The 16,783-nt window shown below is 40.5% G+C and overlaps 3 protein-coding genes across 6 annotated transcripts; all 3 read left to right on the forward strand.

The window, feature by feature from the left end:
* The first annotated feature begins 141 nt into the window (after positions 1-141).
* LOC105694563 (proton-coupled folate transporter) lies at positions 142-6,011 on the forward strand. Of its 4 annotated transcripts, none has more exons than XM_012415365.2 (9): positions 142-584; positions 1,545-1,801; positions 2,623-2,850; positions 3,733-4,084; positions 4,154-4,549; positions 4,732-4,869; positions 4,947-5,030; positions 5,148-5,304; positions 5,365-6,011. In XM_012415365.2, the coding sequence occupies exons 2-9, from the start codon at positions 1,775-1,777 to the stop codon at positions 5,489-5,491; spliced, it is 1,509 nt and encodes a 502-aa protein (XP_012270788.1). In that variant the 5' UTR covers positions 142-584; positions 1,545-1,774; the 3' UTR covers positions 5,492-6,011. The 4 variants fall into 4 exon arrangements, with proteins under 4 accessions (XP_012270788.1, XP_012270787.1, XP_012270789.1 ...); XM_012415364.2 differs by having other exon boundaries at positions 142-564; XM_012415366.2 differs by having other exon boundaries at positions 142-414.
* Positions 6,012-6,378: 367 nt separating this feature from the next.
* On the forward strand, positions 6,379-9,254 carry LOC105694584. Its single transcript, XM_012415419.2, has 2 exons — positions 6,379-7,290; positions 7,366-9,254. Exons 1-2 carry the CDS (start codon positions 6,993-6,995, stop codon positions 7,557-7,559), a joined length of 492 nt encoding a protein of 163 aa, XP_012270842.1. The 5' UTR covers positions 6,379-6,992; the 3' UTR covers positions 7,560-9,254.
* Positions 9,255-9,326: 72 nt separating this feature from the next.
* LOC105694585 lies at positions 9,327-16,511 on the forward strand. Its single transcript, XM_012415420.2, has 6 exons — positions 9,327-10,208; positions 13,402-13,467; positions 13,885-13,950; positions 14,007-14,169; positions 14,430-14,781; positions 14,864-16,511. The coding sequence occupies exons 1-6, from the start codon at positions 10,085-10,087 to the stop codon at positions 15,044-15,046; spliced, it is 954 nt and encodes a 317-aa protein (XP_012270843.1). The 5' UTR covers positions 9,327-10,084; the 3' UTR covers positions 15,047-16,511.
* The last annotated feature ends 272 nt before the right edge of the window (positions 16,512-16,783 follow it).

A 16,783-nucleotide genomic window follows, 5' to 3' on the forward strand; every position in this document is an offset into this window, starting at 1 on the left:
TGATAAATTCATTTTTTTTTTTAATTTTCACTTAGACCACTTTCATAATTATGGGCACAATTAACAGTTTCTATTTAAATACCCTTCCCTCCCATCGAAATACCAGCGGTAGTCTCTTCGGAAATTCAAATCTCCCACATTTCGAGTCTTAAAAAAACGTGCTTCGGAATGGCGAGTCTCTCGAATCCTAACCTCTCCACTCGCCATTCGTAAACCCGAAATGCCGCCACGTGATGGCCGGCTCCTTTCCCGCGTTACGTCCGCGTGCACATGCGCACGGCCGACCACGTTTTCAGTAGTCGTTCCGATGCCAACGGAGAGAACACGCCGGCGAACGTTCCTCCATGCCGGAAAACAGATTTTTCAAGACTATCGTCCGAAGTAAATGCACTTTCAAGGTGAAGGAACTCAGAGGTGATTTTTCTCATTGATGCGAACTCCACCGCGACGCCCTATCGCGAAGCAACCCTGATATCGATCCATCGGTTTACTGATAACCACACCGCGCAACGCACGCGAGTTGCATAATTCTTGGGAGAATACCACTCTTGTCAAGACTATCACGTAAGTCGGGGTAAATCGGGGTAAGTCAATGTAAATCGTGCAGTGGAGAATAAAAGACGACGGTCGATGCTGTCATGCAAGAGGTGTCTCCGAAGTTGCCGATGGAACTCACAGATGGCGCCCCCGACGCCATTACGCGGCGCGCTTTTTAAATTCGATCTCGTGGAAAAGAACAGTGAAAAATCATCGCTGCTCTGAGGAAGAAATTTCATTGAACCAAATTAAATTATGTATAAATTATAGACGGTAAAGAAAAGTGTTTAACGGATACGTAATTCACCGCGATTAATTAGATTATCCGTTAATCAATTGCCTGATCGGAATGGCATATCAGTGGGAATTAACACCTTCCCGTGTCAAATGTTTAAATGGTTTATTCTTCTCGCGATATTGTTCGCTTGACATTCTCCTATAGCAAATTTACATTAGAGTTGTATTTCGCGTTTGCCCTTTCAAACATTCGGCATTTCCCCTCTCAACTTTCGTTAGTCAATTTTACTCGGCCTAGATTTCGCAGGAAACGAGTTTCTGCGGTATGAGAACAAGAACTCCAAAAAAATGGTCCTAACGTTGCACATACCAATCTGGTTTTGACATTAACTCCCACTTACACGAGCGGAGTGATTTATTTAAATAATCATAAAATTTGTTGCCTTGAATTTCGAGTGAATAAAAATAGCCACGGTAATAACGCCGCGTGAACAATTATTAATTTTTAATAACCAACTTTGCGAGTTGTTCGAGCGACTCCGAAATTCGCAATATTTGGATTAAAGCCCTTTCTGTTTTATCAACGTCGGGAATTATCAAAGATAGCATCCCCGGCGGTGTCTTTTTTATCAACACTATCGCCGATTTAAGAAAATTGACGGAGCCTCTTGGTTGATTATCCATCGAGCAAATACCTCGGAAGGATCCGTATTTTTTATCTGTGTACAAGTCTTCCACGAGTCTATTTAAATCGTGAATAATCTGCTCAGGACGGACGATAGGAAAGATCATTTTACAATTATTTGCAAAGCCTTGCACGTAATTCCGCCGACGTCTTTTCGGAGCCGAGCAGAAACCGAAGAAGTCCGATGGGACTTTGATAAAGCAAACGCAAGACAATAATTTGCAAATTACGATGGTCATGTGACACATCCTTGAAAATAAAACCGGAGCGTTATTGCAACGTTCAATCTGGCCTCGACACTTTATTCAGAATATCATGAACGTGAACTCTCGAAATTTTGAGGTAAGGATAACTATATAATCATATTTTAGGAAATTATACCTTTGTGAAAAATTCCAGGACACGAAAATACAAAATCTTCAGTCTAACATACCCGAAAATGACATTATTAAAAATACGTAACGGTTCGTCTTTCTTTTTTCATTTTGAATTTAATTGGGAAAAAAAAATACGTAAATTTATATTTTTTGATGAAAATTATATACCCGAAAATGACATTATTAAAAATACGTAACGGTTCGTCTTTCTTTTTTCATTTTGAATTTAATTGGGAAAAAAAAAATTGGGAAAAAAAATACGTAAATTTATAACTATGAGGAAACAGTTTGTATATATATATATGTGGGTTTATGGTTTCCTGCACCGATAATTTTTTCACAATACAAGATAACGCCGAGGAGTTCAAAGCTCATCGGGGTAATAAAACTGGGCATACGTTGACACAGAAATGGAGATGCTGCAACGGCTTAATCATTATCTACGAATAATTCCAAATCAAATCACGCAACAATGCATCATATCTGAGGATTAAATGCATTATGTCTGCTGATTGTCTGCAAGAGCCCCGACGAGTTCTCTGCACGTAGATCATAAACATGTCATTATTGTTTCCGCCTACAAAAATGACATGTCATAAAAGACGACCGCGTTTCCATTATCTCATTTATTGCCGTTAATTTTGTAAAACAGTGTCGGAAAATCAATACACCTGTGCACCGAATGCACAACCGATATTATAAATGTTTAACATATGTTTAAGAAGTAGAAGCCTGCTTCCAAATATCCTAAAATATGAAATGTTTATGAAACGTCATTTTTTCCAGCCGAGGCAACCCAGGCCGTCATTATCCAATTTTTTGGAAAAATATCTAGGATGGCTGCGACTGATCACGGTGGAACCCACAATGTGGCTCTACATGATGGCATTCATGGTCACATCGGTAGTAGAACAAGCCTTTTTTCTCCACAAGTCTTGCCGAGTTAATCACGGATTCTCCGAGGAAGTTTGCAATAATCTGAATGCCAACTCGACGATAAAAAAGCAGGTTCAGGTGTGTAATAATTCGGTTCCGTTTTGGCAATCTGGACTAAACGTGCCGAAATAGACGTTAAGTTACTCAATGTCATTCGCACGTGCTTCCTATGCGTACTTGGCGCGGAACTCAGTCGAGTTTCTTGACTGAATTTTTATAAAAAAAAAAAAGAAAAAAAATTAATAACTATCTTTCCTGCCACGTTTCAGACTGAAAAGTTCTTCAAATCGATACGTTGCTCCTTCAATCTCTGATATCACGTTAAAAGACTCCTTGATTATACAATCAGCGCGTCGTTCGTGATAAGAACGAGATATATGTGCCTTCGCAGGCATACATTGTTTCGCTGTTAAGCATTTTGTAAAAGTACCATTTCAATGCCACCGAGTCAATTGCAGTACATTTTTGTGCCCTGAGAAAAATACGATCCCGAGATATCGCTTTCAATGACAATTAGACATTTCATCTCAGCAGGAGGTCTGTTATCAATAGCGATAGGAATCACGATCGCATAATCTCGGATTATTCCTGGGTGGTCTCGATATCGGCAAAATTATTTATTGCCAGATATCTATCGCCGAAACCGAATAACTATCCATGCCGAATATTCTCAATTTCTACATACACGCAGAAAAATAATCGACAGTCGTAATAAAAAAAAAAACTGTACACGTGCAATTATTACCATAGTAAGAGCAAGATTTCATCATCGATGCCGCGCCGTACGAAGAGTGCGAATGTCTTTTCTTTTTCGGGGAAAAAATATAAAACACATAAAATTTCTTGGAAAAAATATAAAACACATAAAATTTCTTGGAAAAAATATAAAACATAAAATTTCTTGGAAAAAATATAAAACATAAAATTTCTTGGAAAATACATGACATCATTTGTTAACAGATCACGGTCTCGGACTTTCACCAATGGAACAACATAGCCGAACACATAGTGCCGATCATTCTGGCCTTGTTTTTCGGAAATTGGAGCGACCGTCGAGGCAGAAAAATGCCGATAGTCGTGGGCCTAATTGGAAAATTGATCTACTCGATGATGATCGTCGTGAACTCCATGATCGATTCCTGGGATCTCAACATGGTCATTTATACCGCCAGCTTGCCGATGGGATTTCTCGGCGGTGATGTGGCGATATTTGGGGGCTGTTTCGCATACATATCAGACGTATCCTCCGTAAAACAAAGGACTTTCAGGGTCACCATTTTAGACGTTGTATACCTCAGCACAATGCCCACTGGTAAGTATTTACATAAACGCCTCCGTCTAGATTCCGGAAATAAGATAGGACTTAATTACATGATTTCAGGAATCGCCCTGGGCTCGTACCTCTTCAACAGTGTGGTCAGCTCCTCGTACACGATAATGTTTCTCATCAACTCGTTCCTACTCGCCATGGCGATTTTGTATTCAATTTTAAGACTGAAGGCACAGACGACTTCGCGCCAGAAGCCGCTCGATGGAGCTAATATTTTCCTCGACTTCTTCGACCGGAAACACGTGGCGGAAACTGCAAGAACCATGCTCAAGTCGAGGCCTAACCACGGAAGACTCTATTTATGGATACTTATGGTGGCCATGATGCTCTACACCTTCCAGAGAGATGAGAAACCCATGAGCTATCTCTACACCCAACTCAGGTTCCATTGGGATGTCAAAGCTTTCAGCCAATTCAGGACCTTCCAGTCGGCACTTTTTGTCGTCGGTTAGTCAAGCCGATAATCCATTTTTTTTAAATAAAATTATCCTACTCATACCGCTTTCATAATTACAGGCACAATTGTGCTGGAAATTTCAGAATATTGTACCTTGAGAATACTTCGACTATGCGCGTCCCATATTTAAAAAATATGTTCTTAACGACGCATTACTTTTGTTATTTAACAGCGGTCCTGGTTGGCGTACCAATAATGAGCAAATTTTTGAAAATGAGCGACTGCATTATCATAGCAGTCGGTGCCTGTTCCCACGCTCTGGGAAGAGTCATCTTCGCCCTGGCGAAAATTCCTCAACTTTTTTACGCAGGTAAGGAGTCAGACAGGTGCATCGGCCAACCAGTTGTGCATTGTTAAGTTTCAACACTTGTGTAAACAATTTAACAGGAGCTGCCGTCGCGGCTCTTGGGCCAGTGGTCGCTGCTGCTTTGAGATCCATGACTTCTAAAGTGGTCCCGATACAAGAAAGGGGTAAGAATTACGATAAGAACAAATTAACAGAGACCTTCGAGCGAGTAAATATCCAAATTGTACATATATATTATTTCGGTAATTTTTGCAATATAAATATATATTTTTTCGACGCAGGAAAAGTTTTCGCCATGCTCGCAGTCTGCGACAACGCGGTGCCATTCTTTAGTGGAATATTGTACTCTCAATTGTACAATGCAACCATCAGTACAATGCCGAATTCGATTTATTGGCTGACTTTCGGCACTCAGGTCGCAGTGCTGCTGCTCATACTGTAAGTGAACTATTTGTTAACGCCGGTCCTTCGATAAAGAAGTCTTACTGAATCTTTCAGAGTGATCTACTTTTCACCGGACTCCAAATATCTGGAAGAGGAATCTTTTATCGAGAACATGGAGAGGAACGACAGCCTACGTGCGGAAACTTCCACTCCTGATTCCCAAAAAAATAACACGATTTAACAAATACAGTAATTTAGTACAAAAACTAGAAACTGAGAAAAAGACTTAATCGGACCAGAGAAATCTTTCCTTGAACGGTACCAAAGAAATATTTTCATAATTTGGGGAATAATTTGCCTCAAATAAACTGGAATAAATTCCATGCAAAGTTTCTTCGGAATCGTGACAATTCCAGTGAGTTTATTTCAGTCTAATAATTATTCTTTGGATTGACCAGATATTTCTTTGGCATTATTTAATAACATATTTCTCTGGCTCGATGATTTTTCCTCAGCGTACAATTGAGATAGGTAGGATCTTTTAAATTATTAAGACTCCTGCAATGGAATTGCTCGAATTGTTATCACTTAAATCATTCCCTTAGGTGAATTAACGTCGAAGTATTTCTTTTCGTTGTTACAGTACGCCTTCTCAGCGTACTTCATGTCACATCATCGACAAAGAAAAACATAATAATTTTCCCTCAATTATGGGTCTGTAATCCCATTTTACCCAGTTGAAATATACATTTTGTATAACAGTCTCCGTTTTTTCCTCCACAACCCATTTTATCAGTGTTGGATATTAAGTTGATATGAAAGTGAAATATTGGTAAATAGGAGTTAAACGTAATTTAGTAAATCAAGTTGACAAACAGGGAAGAAACATCCTTTGCCTGCAACCTGAGTCATAATAAGTCCTTTCGCAGAATCACAGAAAACGATTTTCCTCCTCCTCCCAGAATTTCACAAAAATAGCACTTTTATGCGAACGAATGCAAGATTCATTTCTTAATCCGTGCCCACGACTACGATTGAAATAACCAAATTTGCGACATTCTACGCGCACACGCGTGGGGAAAAAAAAAAAAAAAAACGCAAGTTCTCAAGAAGTGCGTCAGGATACCGAACACCAATAGTCAGGTGAAATTCATGGAAAGTGAACGTTCGGACCGGTTCCGCTCTGCTTTCGTTTTCGAAAATGTTTTACTATCACTAAGACTTGAATATCACTCTTAAATAGCGATAAACAAAATTCGACCACATAAATAATATAATGTTCAGAAAAGGAGCGATCTACCTCGCTTTCCTCGGCTTGATTTCCTCGCATTAAACGCCTTAAATAGCGATAAACAATACAACTAGGAAAAAATCTACGTGAAGGAATAAACCGATACCACGAAAATATCGATACTTTTTCCTTATTACTTGCCTCCAAAAAAAAAAGAAAAAAGAAGTGTCAATGCCTCCTCGCATAGAATCAAATACACAGAATATGATAGCACAACAGATTCTGTTATCAATTGAAACGCATTTTTTTTTGACAATCTGATCAGTAGTTAGGTAGATACAAAAAAAAGTGAATAAAAACACACCTCATTGTCTAGACTATCGCGTTTACGGCGTTGCAAATGAATACCCATTATCATGGAGCCAACAATGAAGCATCCCATTACCTCTAGTTGTATGCGGTTTATCCCTATCTATTTTAATCTTTTCCCACAATTCTCCGCAATTCTCCCATGGACTGGAAATACCCTGAAGAAGTCAACAAGTTCTGGGTCTGTCTTGTTTTGACAAAAGGAAGAAACCGCCGGAGCAGGAAGATCATGCTCCATGGGAACAGGAATTACCCATTCAATTGTGCATACACCTGTGCGTTGTCGCATCCCAAGTTGTCACGTGACCATGGTGACCCGAATATTTGTCCACCTCCTAGCTCTCCCAAGTATAAAAGTTCGAGATGCTTTGTCGTCGGGCTCAGAGTAACCCAGAGACTGGAGGAACATAACGCAAAGAGGACGCACCTAAAACACCATGGTAAGTCCTTAATTTTCGTTTAAAGGGAACTTGAAGAAGGTTTTTTCAATCAACAATGTCCTCGGTTTTCCGTAGATTTCTCTGAGAAGACTCGTCGCGTTATTTGCTCTGGTGCTGACAGTATTGACAGCGATGTCAAGTGCGCTGCCAACGCCGTCTCCGGTAGCCGATGGTGCCATCACGATATATCCTATCCCTCAGAGACCACCATACGCACCGAATGGATTTCATTATCCAAAACCGACCACCACACAAGCACCATCTACTAGACAAACACCGGCCACCATATGATCAACCAACAACGAGACGGTTCCTCCTTTTCGACCCATAATTGTTATCAGTTGAGAGCACTAGACTGTAGCACTTATTTTTTTTTTTTTTTTAATGCAAGCAAACGGAAGAATCATTTTACCGAGCAATTCATTTCTAGAGATTATGCGTTGAGCGGTGCAAAAGTCATTTTCAATTTTTTGTATAAAAAATCTGATTTCATGGGTGTCAGAACCTTCCTTATAACCTTCATATTTACGTAGTAAAGTTTGAAACGATTTGGTACATCCAGTTCATATAATACATACAAGATGTACCGACATACAATTGTCTCTCGCCAAGTCACGTACTGTCAGTACCCACGAAACCGAGTAAGCATAAAAATGTATAACGCACTCGTGTCGGTACTTCGTCCGCATATAAAAGAGTCACGAACCCTTTTGATGTGTGCTTTCACAATTGCACGTACGAGCATAATTATTTGGTGTATTGTAAGAGCGAGTGTCACGCTATGTAATCGCACGGACGTCAGTCCATATAATCGTGATATATAATTCGATTCACGATCACTACAGATGTGTTCGATCGTCAACACGTCGTGACAAATATGCAAATGAGACTTTTCGCCGACCAACGGTCTGAATTATTCGTTAGGTGCATACAAATGCGAGACTCTTCCCCGCCACGATCATTTTCAATTTGTACAAAGATCTAACGCTGGCATATACAAATTGCTTAACACTCGAGCAACAAACTTAACTCGGTTGAATAAAGGAATATTTTACATAAGAGGTGGTCCAATGTTAATGACTTCGGAAGAGAATGTACTCGAGGAGCGCGCACGTGTGTGCATATATTATCATGTCAAGTGTGTTCTGACGCGCGATTTTTTTAAACAAGAGATTGTGTATTTAATCTTCCCGTAACCAAATCTGACTGAAATGCCAACGCAGAGCATTAACCTCCTTAAATAAACCGGACGGTGCGATTGTGGGAATTCTAAACGCCCAATAATTTTACAGCTCGCCATAATATTCTATGGGAACCTCGATTATAATTATAATCCCATCATACATGTACTTGTACTTTACGAATACGAAAATACATGAAACTCTCATTCTAATAATTCAATTAATTTTTAACTCCCAAACCCTGATAAAAAAAACTTCAGATGAACAATTGCAACGTAGTAACCAGTTTATCGAGTCCCAGTTCTACCGTTCTATGTACGCTGGATTTTCATAGAGGTTTAATCGGTATAATTATTCGGCCGTTTCGCCAGAGCTGGGAATTACGTCGACGATTGTCTTTTGGCCGCACGAGTGCCCCTCGGCTCTGCTCACGCGAACTGCTCGCCTGTCTCGTTACCTGACCACGTGAGTAGTCTCAACATTGTGGACTCTCGTTTAGGCAGTCCGACAATATTTACACAGGTACTCGGATTAGTCAGCACCCTCCCACGCATGGTCGTTAACGAAGGCGAGTCCCCACTTGGCCTAATCTACGATCTCGATCTCTTACGAGACTATACGAGAATTTGCGACATTTCGCATCATGGCAATCCACTGACGCACCTGTCGTATCCTTGCCAAGTCCTTGAACGAGTCCTCCGTTGACGTCGAGTCTCCTCCTCCTCGACTTCGATTCATTTCCTTCCTTTTTCCTGTGCCCCCAGCACCACCAAAAAATTTCCCAAAAGGGGGAATCCTAAATTCCTAAATTAAAAAAAGAACCCAGTAACTATATAAAATGTATGATTTTATATATACAATATATACATACCCATTTTCCTTAACTCTGCAATTTTCTGCATATAAATTTAAAGTATGCAGCATTGCCTTACCTTCGAAGTAGACATTTAATCAGCTGCATTTTTTTATCAAACATTATTATCAAAGACTTGAAATTACATACCTAGCTGACAAAGTTTTTTTGAATACCCACAAAACGCGTTCTTCAAACATGCCCCTTTCTCTATGCCTTACACATGTAAAAAGGGTTTATTACCGTGAGATCTATAAGAAGATCCGTAAAGCAGTATTTATTTCCGAAGCAATCAGCTAAAAAACTGCACGTGGTCGGGATCAAGGTTAGGTTAGCTCCGCGGGGCTGCGCGCGAACCTCGCCCGCCGTTCGAAATACCGCGACTGCGCGCGCGGTTTGAAATTTAAAAACGATGCGCGCATCCGACGCGCCCGTTGCATGTTTAGACCCGAAGATCCGCCGTGAAGATCCTTCGAATAAAAGATTCCACTTATCTTTGTATCCTTCCTTCGTGGCGAGTTTTGTCATCCGCGAACGACTCGATCAGTAAGAGCGTCGGTTGGTCGCGCTTTGACCGTTGTCAGTCGACTGCAACGGTGCCGGCTTGGTCGCCTTTACCACCACAAATCCACCATCTTTCGCTCCTCACTTATCGTCCCCGCACACGCGATATACAGGACCCACGCGGTTTTTCTTCTCGCCAGTTTGTCTTTCTGCTTCTCGTCGCGCGGACCGATCCTGACGCGAAAAGTGCAAGGACATGAAGCTTCTCCTGGTCGTCCTCCTAGCGCTATCCAAAATGGCGGACGCGCAGATCCTTCAACTCGGCCCTTCACTCGTTCTCAACGGGATAACGAACGCCGCGTCAACCGCTACGAATTTCTGTGAGTCCATTTTAGACGGAAATCCAATATTTGGAACCGCCACTACCACGAAAATCGAATTATTAAGAGCACCGCGCGGTTTTTTCGATCGCGAGGGGGGCACGGCTATTGTAACTCCCGATGGCTGTAAGGGCCCGTTATTATAGATGCGCTTTCTTTTCAATCGATCAATCGTGACGTTCTTTCGCGGGTGGATGTTGATTTCGAGCAAGCGAAAGTGTTTTAAAGAGACATTGCAATTGGCCGATTTCGTAAGACCGCGTACCGGCGCGACGCCTTTCTCTGCACTCACCTACGGAGCTTATTAAGGACGGTTAACGCACACGAATTGTAGGTTAAACGCGCCCAGGGGCACTGTCATACCGACGGAATTGCATTCTTTTAAGTCCGACCAATCAGGAACGCGGACTCGAAGGGCGCGAATAACGGAAATTTTAAATTTCTCCTAAGACAAAACCTCCCCATAATAACGCGTCTAATAGGCGGTTATACTAAGATTTCGAACAATAATTGATGAATTCTGAAATAGAACTATCGTTATAGAATTTTATCACGTATTAATCAATTCTTTCCTATGCACGGACAGAACAGGAAATTTCAAGTCCAATGCAACGACTGAATACACAATGTCTTTTAATATTGCTAAATAATTATGTCGGAATCGTTCCTCTTAATCTATTCCAATAAATAACGTGCTAAAAATGGGGAGACGATTTAGTTAATGTTTCAGATGTAGATATATGCAGATATATGCACATGAAAAAGTATACCAATTGGCAGTTGATAACGGGATGACTCACGTAGTAGTGCACAAAGGTCAGTCGAGTGATTCCTTCGGGTTATGATGAATTCTTTTCGCTGCAGCTATTTAGAAATGCAGAGTGACCAGTGAATCATTTCGGCTTATCGGATTGACTTATCTTTCACCATAAACTATGCAATAAGGAAGAACCAAGGCAGAATACATTTTGAAAATTCCCATTTACGATTTCCCGTCTTCTGCCGATCCGTTGGGTAACAAAAGAAAATGACAACAGTGCCACGCGAGACTCACGAAACCGAATAAATTTAAAACCACTTGTGTTTACTTTCTTCAACCTCCATCCATGAATGACTTTAGGCACGAATTACGCGATGCAAAACCAGTCCCAATGTTCTCATAAGCGAATTGCGAGACCCGACATAAACTGGACAATAATCGGCGAGTTATCTTACGAATATCCCTGACCTCTCGCCGAATAAAGATTAATATTTGATCTTCAATGAAAAGAAAAAAGAAATCATGCGCGTTGGAAGTAAAACTTCTAGATTGCGGGAAATCACGAGATACTATTCATTTTTGCTACAAAAACCCCCTTCGCGTGATCGACGCTTCTTGTTTCGGGCATTATTTTTATTTCTTATTTCTATCATTTTTATTTCATTCTCAATGTCAATAATTAAGAGAACAGTGCACTGACAATCAAAACAACGCACCATGTGGGGCTCGACACGTGGTCCATGGAATTCGAACATAACCTCACGATACACTAGGACCATAATCGTTAAAGAATTTCCTCGGGCAACTCTCGTCATTTTTAGACAATTCCTCGGCTTACCTTCACCAGCGTTTAGGAATAATTGCCTAAGAATTTACGGGCAGCGCAATTCTCTGGAGCACGTGGCAATCTTCGGCGTATCTTTACGAAGCCTCCCGCCATCTTGCATAACGAATGGGAAAACAAGCCGAGAAGAAAGAACGAGCCTCGTGGAAATGCGGAGATCCGTATTCCGCCCTGGAACTCGTTTTTTCTTTTTTTCTTTTTACTCCCGAGTGGAACTCACACTTTTACTCGGTGCTCGTTTCCGAGCCGAGTTTCAAGTTGAAGCAAAATCGGAAGAACCTAATTACGCATGTACTTCTTTAAAAAAAAAAAAGAATTGCATCCCTATTCCTTTTCGATGATTTCATCAAGATACGCGAAATGCCGAACTTTCGTATTAAGTATCCCATACCGTTCGCGCATGCTCTTCGATGTACTTGGCGCGAAACTCTACCGAGTCTCCTGAGATCCTTGGATTATTTATGCGGCGATATCGAGAGAAGAAAGAAATCCCAGAGTCAAGTTCACGTTTATGGAAGCCGGTTTTTCTCGAGCACGTCACGGCGGCGATTTATAAAATCAAATTGCTCATAGATGAGTCAAAGCGCATACGTTAACCGATTCTCGATATCAGGCAGAACATGCGGTTACACAAATACTAAAAAGAAAATATCATTGACCAATGTTCACATCATGTTCATAGGTTTTCCTTCTCGCGCGTCAAAATCTTCTGTCAGGTTAACGAGTCAAGTACACGAGTTACGCACGTTTCTTTGAATAACAACGTAAGGTGCACCAAAAACAACGTACAAACAATCATCACTGAGATTTCTCAGTGAACCCGTCAATAAATGAAAAAACTCATTTCTGGGAATGACAACGCGCTAAATGCATTCCCAGCGAGTTTGTTAATTAAAAAGAAATTTCTACAACAACCGTAGCAAAGTTTACCGCTTCCGGATGAACTCATAGATGAACAACGGCGATACCGAAAGCAGATACAAATCTCAGCTCCGCTTTAAAACAGATTTGTGTCCGTTTTTGCTCGAGGCCGTAATTACGCGGGATCGGAAGGAACAAGGTCGTAAAACGCTCGCTTCCATAGTTAGAAGTAAATATTTTATATTCCCCCATAAAGCATGAAATGAACCGAAACAATAAGAACGGTTATGGCAAAAGAAATTAATTTCTCTCCGGGTTCGTCGAACCTGCTCGAGTTTCTCTTCGATCGGTGCAGACAATTTTCGTCAATATGCACATGTCGGATAATGTGTGCCCATAATTATGAAAGTGGTCTAAGTCATATATTTTTTAATAATAATATTAAATATGGCGTGAAATAACTGATAAACTCATTTTTTTTTAATTTTGACTTGGACCACTTTCATAATTATGGGCACATGTCATCGAGGGCAATAAAGGAATGATTATTCATCGAGAGAATTACAGAACCATCCATGTCGGAATCTTTTGCGGTTAAAATGACAAAAGTGGACATATTATACCTAAACCTCGTTTGCGTAAAGCCACCATCGGTGACAATGGCTCGTAAATGTCGTACGCTACTTAGTTTCTTCTCTTTTTTTTTTTCTTCTTCTTCTTTTCCGCAGTATCCGGAGTTTTGCAACGCCAAAAGGACCTTCTCCACCAAGTCACGGACACTGCCACGGATTATGGTAAATAGCTGAATTATTTGTTCTAACGCAACGTGAAATCGTTTTGCTCGAGGTGCGCAATCACTCGGAGATTTATTTCGACAACGCTTCCTCGGCTGGACTTGCTTGACTTTTAAGTATTAAACAATGAGACTGGAATTTTTCATTCTGAAAAGTAAATCGATAGTCCTCTTTGTTAAATCTTGAAACCGCGTATTAAAGTCTCCTTGATTTTTTACTCGGAATTTAAAAACGGATAACTCCGAAAACTCATTACTTCCTCGAAAGTTCTTCTCGTCGCGGTTAGTTGAAAGGTAAATTATGATTTTATGGGTTCATGGTCTGAAAATAAGAAAAATCGGTTACGCCTAATGAGGATCTTTTAGGAAACGAGTTATCGACGATGAGGAAGTCCTAAAGTAGTTCCGCTCGTTTCAGTCGTCAATGCGGTAGAAAAGCCGAAGAACTTGTTACTCAACGCCGGAAGAGCGACGACTGATTACAGTAAGTCGAAAGCCTCGAGTGCCTCTTGAAAGTAACACTAATTCTAAAAAGGACAGTCGATAGTGCTGCTTCGAGAGGACTGGAGTTCAAGCTGAGGAGGCTTTTGGAGAGATTTCGAGAACAAATGCAGGAAGGCATGCCAGACCTCGGACTTCCTCCGATGGAGCCCTTCAAGATCCGCCATTTGGATTTCGAAACGCACAACAAGGAAATCGGAGTGTAAGCTAAACCGAAGAAAAAATAAAAAACTCATCCATTAAGATCGCGAAGAAACATTTCATGCGGGGAATTTTCATTAAGCAAAAATTCGCAACATGACTGTAGTCGGAAAAAAAAAATGTTCTTTTGAGGAAATTGTTCCTTTGGCCGCCTACCAGGAAGCTTTTAAAATAAATAGGAAGCAATTTGCGTTATCGTTATCAACTCGTTACCTACGTTTTTCCAGTCTGTAGTGATGTTAAAACATCGTCCATTTTCAGGGTTCAAGTCTCCTTGGATGATTTGACGTTAAGTCAGCTGTCGACGTTCAATGTGGACAGGGCAAGACTTTCGCTGATCGGACCAACGGTAACCCTCAACATTTCCATCCCGACCATACATGCCACTGGCTATTACAATTTGACTGGAATGTTGGGAGACATGTTTCGACTTTTTGGAAGTGGCCCCTTTGATGCAAGGATCCACGGCTTCAGGTTCTACGTGGACACCGTCCTGGGATATTACAGAGGAGTTTACATGAAGACCTTCGACTTCGACTTCTCCATCGAGTCTGCTGACCTCGACCTGAAGGAGTTCATGGGTGGCGGAGAAGTCGGCGAGGTCATGAACGAGGTCGAAACCACCGATTAATAGAATTAATTGTAGGAAAATTTAGTTATCTACAAAATGGAAATTCTCATTGGCATCGTTTTAGGTCTTGGAGAGTCTGACGCCGGAAGCTCTGCAGATCGTCAAACCGGAAGTCCTTCCGAAGGTGCAGGATTACGTGGCGACAAAAGCAAACGAGACAATGCGGAATCTAACGACAAGAGACGTTATCAGGATTCTACTAGGAGAAGCTAACATCAGGGATTTTACGCACCTTCTCGTCCCTTAATCAAAGTTTTCGCGTTGTTCAAAATGGACTTGGCAGATTTGTCCTCCTTGGACATCGGGATGTGCCGGAGAAGTTATCTCGCCGATGATAAAAAAGCTCTAGTATTAACAGGTCCGCTGAGAAACGAGTGACTTTGAAATTCCGATTTGAGCTTCGTATCGTAATTAATGCTCAAAGGCTGGCCCATGGAAATTTGCATTCTTGCTTGCCAATTGTCTAGTATTTAAGAAATATGACCCGTCCTTTAAATGTTATCTACTCCTTTATCTGAAAGCAATTGAAAATTTCTAGTGAATATCTGATAGCATACCGGTAAGGAATACCTGCAGATTTTTAGGAACTACGTTAACGTTGTTTATGAAATTATTTGTCGTTACAGTAGGAGCCTTAGTTGGTATTTTAATCTTAACGTTTAGTTAGAGATATCGTTAACTTTGTAGAGAGCGAGATCAGGAAATACTGTGGCGCCATCCGTGATCAGCTGGCCTAAACGTTTAGCTCGTCAGAACTTCCTACTCGTGATAAAACCTGTATCCTATAAGTTACCAATAGTTAATAACAGTATAAAGTTACTACACCGTTTGTGGAGATTGATTTTTCACAAAGTACAATAAATCGTTATTTTTCATACGACAGTGACCAAACAAAGTTTGTAAAATACGCTAGAAAAAAATTGTTACAATAACGGAAAAATTCGAGTTCAACGTCAAACGACATCTCGCGGCGACATTTTGTATTACAAAATCTCGGTCGATATCAAAGAGCGCGTAAATGAATTTTAAATATAAATCATGCTGAACTCATTTACGGTGTATATAAAATCTGATTAAGTACATTGACAATTTAGAGAACCGTATAAATGAAAGGTGATTAATTTTAATAACGGGTGAAATGTTGAAAAAAAAGATTACAGGTTTACAAACAATTTCATCCGAGGCGGAAGGGAATATCTGACGTCTGTCACGATTTATTGTACACTGTGTTGAGGAATCGAATTAATGTAAATTTAATGGTGTCTTCACCCGAGCCAGTCAATTCATCGCGATATTTACAGAGACTATTGACACTAATTTCCAATTTTCTGTCGTACCACTTAAGGCCAAATAAGGATATGAATGACGCAAGCCAGAAGTCTAGCTTTTCCTAATCTCTCAATTAAGATCATACATCAATCCGAGGCATAAGGCCATAATCGAAAAGACAAGCTAACTTCAGCCAACGAGCCATTCCAATCCCCATTAGTCGACAGAAATCGATAAAATACTCATTCTTTACGCAAGTATGTACTTAGGTGGAGAGATAAAGAGATCCTAGACAATCGTTACTATCTTTTCTCTCCATAAATGCGCAGTTTTCCACATAAGCGCCTTCCTCCGTATCCGCAGAAATTGCAACAAATTACTAGCTTGTCCAAAAAAAAAAATCGACCCTTAAAAATATATAATAGTATTAGTGTCGCAAGAGACTTTAGTGAAATATTAGTCAGTTCTATTTTCATGAAAATATCTTTTCTCTGTAGAGTGAAATTTATTTTGGAAAGACTATATATAGATCAAAGACATTCACGGTATCTCGTGAAGTTAAGTGCAACTTTCAAGTACAGTACTTAAAGAGCCGTGTTTGGAGATAAGCCAATTTCATCATTTTCGCATTATCAACTCTCCGAAGTGAACATCGATAAAAAGCGATCGCTGATGGTAGTCAACAATGTTACGTCCTATGCGTAGGCTCTGTTGA

The sequence above is a fragment of the Orussus abietinus genome, unplaced genomic scaffold (assembly GCF_000612105.2).
Source record: "Orussus abietinus isolate OABI.00-Male unplaced genomic scaffold, Oabi_2.0 scaffold20, whole genome shotgun sequence".
Taxonomy (NCBI): Eukaryota; Metazoa; Arthropoda; class Insecta; order Hymenoptera; family Orussidae; genus Orussus; species Orussus abietinus.